This window comes from Sinocyclocheilus rhinocerous, unplaced genomic scaffold (genome assembly GCF_001515625.1).
Source record: "Sinocyclocheilus rhinocerous isolate Xijiao unplaced genomic scaffold, SAMN03320098_v1.1 scaffold3916, whole genome shotgun sequence".
Lineage (NCBI taxonomy): Eukaryota > Metazoa > Chordata > Actinopteri > Cypriniformes > Cyprinidae > Sinocyclocheilus > Sinocyclocheilus rhinocerous.
In genome coordinates this window covers 230,031-236,613 of record NW_015643503.1, presented here as the reverse complement: position 1 = coordinate 236,613, position 6,583 = coordinate 230,031, and the positions used below count along the sequence as shown (strand labels likewise).

The 6,583-nt window shown below is 37.8% G+C and overlaps 1 protein-coding gene across 1 annotated transcript in view; it reads right to left on the bottom strand.

Annotated features, from left to right (window-relative positions):
• Positions 1-6,583, bottom strand: part of LOC107757316 (mitogen-activated protein kinase kinase kinase kinase 5-like) — a 28,918-nt gene that overhangs the window by 7,408 nt on the left and 14,927 nt on the right. The window contains exons 5-18 of the mRNA XM_016574756.1: positions 5,289-5,344; positions 5,160-5,207; positions 5,034-5,076; positions 4,865-4,937; positions 4,157-4,288; positions 3,360-3,422; positions 3,200-3,281; positions 3,000-3,116; positions 1,817-1,898; positions 1,682-1,740; positions 1,044-1,096; positions 921-965; positions 569-577; positions 356-479 (exon numbers count right to left, since the gene is read on the bottom strand). Of these exons, the coding sequence (XP_016430242.1) occupies positions 356-479; positions 569-577; positions 921-965; positions 1,044-1,096; positions 1,682-1,740; positions 1,817-1,898; positions 3,000-3,116; positions 3,200-3,281; positions 3,360-3,422; positions 4,157-4,288; positions 4,865-4,937; positions 5,034-5,076; positions 5,160-5,207; positions 5,289-5,344 (986 nt within the window). The remainder of the gene's footprint in view (positions 1-355; positions 480-568; positions 578-920; positions 966-1,043; positions 1,097-1,681; positions 1,741-1,816; positions 1,899-2,999; positions 3,117-3,199; positions 3,282-3,359; positions 3,423-4,156; positions 4,289-4,864; positions 4,938-5,033; positions 5,077-5,159; positions 5,208-5,288; positions 5,345-6,583) is intronic.

Here is a 6,583-nt window from a genome sequence, read left to right as displayed (position 1 = left end):
GGGTGAGAGAGTGTGAGAGTGTGTGTGTGTGTGAGAGAGTGTGAGCGTGTGTGTGTGTGTGTGTGTGCGTGCGTGCGTGTATAAGTATATACAGTACAGTATGTATGTACTACTGACTTACATTGATCTGAAGCTAATTATAACAACCATTAGTCAACCGTTTTAGCCTTTTTATGAATTTATTTTCATCACGAGGACCTAGGTTTATATATTTCTATATATTTCACTATATTTCAGGTTTTACTATGTTTGTTCTTGCTCCCCACAAAAACTCAAACCAAGTCACAAGCATAAGATTCAACAGGTTTTTATGTGAAACTCCAGTTAGAAACAACAAATATTGTTGTCATATTGCAGTAATATCTCCATCTGGATATGTTTTGATGAACTTCAGGTTTAATCTGTGAGCAGACGCAGTGGAGCGACTCACTTTGGGAGGAAGAGGAGGAGGAACGTCATCACTGAACTGCAGTGTGCTACTGAAGAGAGAAAACCACACACTCCATCAGATCTTCATAATTCATGAAGACATTCATCTGTACTGTAGATTATTGGTGACGTACTGTACCTCGCTGGTCTGTGGGAGAGAATAAGAGGCACAATTAACCACAGATATCATTAGCGCTCTCATATTCCATCAATGACATCACACCACACGTTCAACAGAATCAAGAGAATATGAGCAGATAAGACACAGAATCTGCAGACGCTTTTGTCCTAAATGCTGTTTGGTTAGTCTTCCTTTAAAGTAGCTTTCTGTCTTTATTAATATTTTTCCAGTAGCTCAAAGAGTAGGTCATGGGTTCGATTCCCATGGAAAGCAAGAACTGATCAGATGTAAACCTTGATTTGGATGAAAGCATCTGCCAAATGCATAAATGTAAATGTGTTTATGATTTCAGAAGAGGAGAAGAACTTACATTTCCACGTCGTCATAATCGTCATCCGTGTCCACACTCTCCTCCCTGTAAGAGTTTATTATGAGAAACGTCAGCAGGACATCGACATTCAGACGAGTGAATAAACGTGATGTCGGCTCTTACCTTCTTCTGGAAGTGATGGGAGGACTCGTCCACTGACCTCCTGACGTCCGTAACTACACCAATCACATCAATAACAACACACGTTATCCAAAAACATCTGCTATGTAATAAAAACTAATGCAAACCCATCCTATTTTTTTTTTCAAATTGTTAACATTCTGAACACACCTATATACACAGCTAATTATGAGAAAAATTAAATGAGTAATGTAAGGACCCCATGAAGTGGTTTGACAAATGCATTCTTCCCTGTGGTTATGCATTTCCTGTTAAAACAGGAAGTTGTGCTGGGACATATCATCCCTTGTTTTTAAATAGCCAGTTATCTTTTGTTTACGTCAGAGCCATGAACTTGTTCTAGAAAGCATGACTGGACAAGCATTTGTGAATAAAGAGACGTCATCAATACTTGTCTGTTTCCTGAAAGAGAAAAACTGTCCATTTTAAATGCACATATTTTACAGAAATGTGTATTTTGTTAACTTTTAGTAATAGAGGAGCTCAAAGACATAAAACTAAAACACTAAAATAATAATAATAAAAGTTTTCCCTTAGAGAATGTCCTCAAAGGAAGCTTTTGACAGACCTAGCTCACTCTCAGCAGTTTTCTCTCAGAAGTTAAACACTCAAACACTAACCGTTCCTTCGTGAGACTCTCGTTTGCCAGCGACGGGTCTCTGTGTGTAAATCTGTTCCACTGAAACACAGAAATCAGGTTTAAAATAATGAAATAATGAGTGCATATCTGTCATGAACACACACGAGAGTCTTACAGCTGATGTCTGAGTTCGTTCTCTCGGCCCGGTTGTGTCGGTTGATTGAGTGAATTCTTCTGAGTGAATGTGGGACAATCACCTGAGAGAGAGACAGAGACGAGAGACAGACTGATGGACTGTCTTTGTGAGTGAGTCACTGAATCATTCATTCAACAGAGTGGTTCATATCACTGATTAGTTCAAGAACTAAACAAGTGACTGTATTTATGAGTGAGTCATTGAATCGTTCATTTAACCGAGTCATTCAAAACATTGATTCATTCAGGAACTAAACAAGGGACTGTCTTTATGAGTGAGTCATTGAATCGGTTATTTAACCGAGTCATTCAAAACACAGATTCATTCAAGAACTAAAGAAGGGACTGTCTTTATGAGTGAGTCACTGAATAATTAATTCAACAGAGTTGTTCATATCACTGATTAGTTCAAGAACTAAACAAGTGACTGTCTTTATAAGTGAGTCATTGAATCGTTCATTTAACCAAGTCATTCAAAACACTGATTCATTCAAGAACTAAACAAGTGACTGTCTTTATGAGTGAGTCATTGAATTGTTCATTTAACCGAGACATTCAAAACATTGATTCATTCAGGAACTAAAGAAGGGACTGTCTTTATGAGTGAGTCATTGAATCATTCATTTAACTGAGACATTCAAAACATTGATTCATTCAGGAACTAAACAAGGGACTGTTTTTATGAGTGAGTCACTGAATAATTCATTCAACAGAGTCGTTCATATCACTGATTAGTTCAAGAACTAAACAAGTGACTGTCTTTATGAGTGAGTCATTGAATCGTTCATTTAACCGAGTCATTCAAAACATTGATTCATTCAGGAACTAAACAAGTGACTGTCTTTATGAGTGAGTCATTGAATCAGTTATTTAAGCGAGTCATTCAAAACACTGATTCATTCAAGAACTAAACAAGGGACTGTCTTTATGAGTTCAAATTGAGATCTCTGACTTTTAATTGCATACTTATACAAATCAGAGCACAGTGTGAGACATTGCTGAGCTCTGTATTGAAACTCTAGAGGAGACACTGGGGTCTTTTTTTCAGGAGAAACATTTGAGTCTCCATTCGCGCTCCATGCAATCTCATTACTGTCTATGAGAACCAAGTGAGAGTTTGAGATGTATTTGTCCCACAAGTGTGTGTATGTGTGCGTACTTACCTCCAAATCATCGTCATCCGTGTGTAAACATTCTTTGAGCTTCTCAGGGTGTCTGAGTTTGTCCAGTATTTCGAGGGTTAACTCTTGTCTCAAAGACGGCTGTGTCACGAACAAATGCTGAAACCAGACGTGATACATGTTCAGCTAAACACACACACATGCTTACTTGTTAACACAACACACACGGCTGGCAAACATACCATCAGCATCTTTTTAGCGCTGGGTCTCTTCTTTGGGTTCCTGATCAGCATGGACTTCACAAAGTTGTAGAATGTGGTGGACCTGAAATAAAATCAGCAGTCAGTGATCGGTTTGCGCTCAGACTCTGATACTTTACTAAAGAACATCTCAGTCTCTCACCATTTGGATTTGTCCTTGAGTTTGGGAGGCTGATAGCCGCTCTTGGACATCAGGAACAAAACTCTGAGAAACCAGAGAACAAACAGAAGCACAAACAGTGTGAGGCTTCACCTTAGACAAGTCTTATATAACAAGATTTATATAACGCTTTATACAGTACAGACTGTTTCAAAGCAGCTTAGAATAGTTCACCCAAAAATGAAAATGTGTTCACCCTCAGTCCATTCAAGATTATGATGAGTTTGTTTCTTCATCAGGTTTGTAGAAATGTAGCACTGCATCAGTGTCTCAGCAATGGATGCTCTGCAGTGAATGGGTGCCGTCAGAATGAGAGTCCAAACAGCTGATAAAAACATCACAATAATCCACAAGTAATCCACAGCACTCCAGTCCATTGGTTAACATCTGGAGAAGACAAAAGCTGAAACATATCCAGCATTAAGACGCTTTTAACTAAAATATGAGTCCATAATCTATGGACTCGTATTTGAGTTAAAAACGTCTTAATGCTGGATTTGTTTCATCTTTTGTCTTCTCCAGATGTTAACTGATGGACTGGAGTGCTGTGGATTACTTGTGGATTATTGTGATGTTTTTATCAGCTGTTTGGACTCTCATTCTGACGGCACCCATTCACTGCAGAGCATCCATTGCTGAGACACTGATGCAGTGCTACATTTCTACAAATCTGATGAAGAAACAAACTCATCCTGATCTCTGATGATCTGAGGGTGAACACATTTACAGCAAATTTCATTTTTGCATGAACTATTCTGATTCAGTTCAGTAGTGTGTACCTGAGAGGATGAACATCAAACAGAGGTGGCTGTAGTTCTGCGAGCTCAATCGCTGTGATTCCCACAGACCAGATGTCACACAGCTCATTATATCCGCCCTTGATCTCGACAGCGGCCACCTCCGGAGCCATCCTGAGGACAAACACAGAACCACGGTGTTCACAGGTTTGCTTCAGTCCATCAGTAAGCCAAATATGTTAGCAAACTGCATTTGTATGAGTGCATTTTGCAGATTAAGTGACTTACATTGCATTCAAGATTTACATTTGATAAATTTTAGCTTTCTGTGGGAATTGAACTCATGGTGTTGCTAGTGTTAACCCTAACCCAACACTCTCTCAACGTTATGAAATGTGCCTCCAGTAACGTTAACTCAGGGTTATCTGGTCTTTAATAAGGTTCTTAAAATGTTAGCACATTATTATTTATACATCATTCATGGAACGTTTTTCTGAATATTTTACTTGGACGTTTGTCTAATGTTTTTTTAGATGTTTCTACTTCTTTCACGTTCAAATGTAATGTTTGCAAAACCACAAGAGAACAGAGAACATTTAGAGTTCACTCAGAAATAACATTTTCATAACTTAAAAGGGAATATTAGAAAAACGTTCTGAGGATATCTTGTTAGCTGGAGTGCGGCTATAATCAGAAGTCTCTGAAACAAGCCTAAAATGAGCCAGAAGCTGATCATCAGGTTCATCTCACCAATACGGTGTCCCAATGAACGACATTCGACGGGCAAAAGTGGCTGTGATTTGTGCCGAGATGCCAAAGTCCGCTGAAAACAGAGAGAAGGAGACAGAGGAGCGTTAGACAGACAGACAGACAGAGACCGAGTAAGACAGGTTTAATGGTTTTCAGTCGTTCCACGAACCCAGTTTGACTTCTCCATGATCATTCAGAAGAATATTTGCTCCCTGGAAAACACAAACTCTGAGTGACTGACTGAAACGGCGCTGACGGAGACGACTGGCTGATGAAGTGTGTGAAGGGACTTTACCTTGATGTCTCTGTGGATCTTCTTCTGTCCGTGAAGATAATCAAGACCCTGACAGAGAGAGAGCAGGCGTCTCTTAAATAAGTGTGCTGTGTTATAATCATGTGATGTGAAGTGTGAAGAGTCTGTCACCTGCAGCATCTCTCGACAGATGTAAGCGATCTGCTGCTCGGACAGAGGACCGGTCACTGACACACAGAGACAGATGATAGTCAGACAAGTCAAGCTCACCTCATGTGTCTCAGTCTTCATCAGTTACGTCATCAGATTACTTTTTTCAAGTAACTAGTAAAGTAATGCATTACTTTTAAATTTGCAATGAAATACCAGAGTTACTTTTTCAAACGAGTAACGCCAGTTACTTTGTTTTCTCATGTATTGACAGAGCTCTTCTGTCCTCATGTTGAGAAATCAGAGACTCTTCCTTCAGACTGAAGATTATTCATTTCACTTTTGGTGTGAAAGGGCCTTTACAGTTGCCAAAAATATAACTTTAGTGTTTTTTGTTATTAAGAAACAAATAAGCAAGCCCAGTCAAGGTGACACAAAGTAACGCAAAAGTGATGCGACGAATTACTTTCCATAAAAAGTAACGCAATTGGTTATTTTTTTTAGGGAGTTATGCAATATTGTAACGCATTACTTTTAAAAGTAACTTTCCCCAACACTGTTTCCCCAAAACTACAGCTTCAAAACACCAACACACACAACATCAGAGACAGCGTGTTGAGCTCAACCTGATATGGTATGTATTATTTAATTATTTATTTTGATTACAGGTAGCAGAGGTAAATATCAGCATAGACAGAAAGGCCTCTGAATACATGTTATGAAGGGAGTTTTTAGAAAAACAGTGTAAAAAATGTAATATAAATAAATAAATAAAAATATTAAAATAAATAAGATAAATAAAAAATATATAGAATGAAACAATACAAACAAGATCAAAATAAATACTAGAATAGAGAATAATTAAATAAATAGATGGCATAATCATATGTGAGCCTGCAGCACAAAAGCAGTCTTAAGTCGCTGGGGTATATTTGTAGCAATAGCCAACAATACATTGTATGGGTCAAAATTATACATTTTTCTTTTATGCCAAAAATCATTAGGATATTAAGTAAAGATCATGTTCCATGAAGATATTTTGTAAATTTCCTACCGTAAATATATCAAAACTTAATTTTTGATTAGTAATATGCATTACTAAGAACTTCATTTGAACAACTTTAAAGAGGATTTTCTCAATATTTAGATTTTTTAGCACCCTCAGATTCCAGATTTTCAAAAAGTTGTATCTTGGCCAAATATCGTCCTATCCTAACTATATCTACTACCTACTAACTATATCGTCCTATCTCCAGATTATACATCAATGGAAAGTTTATTTATTCAGCTTTCAGATTATGTATAAATCTCAATTT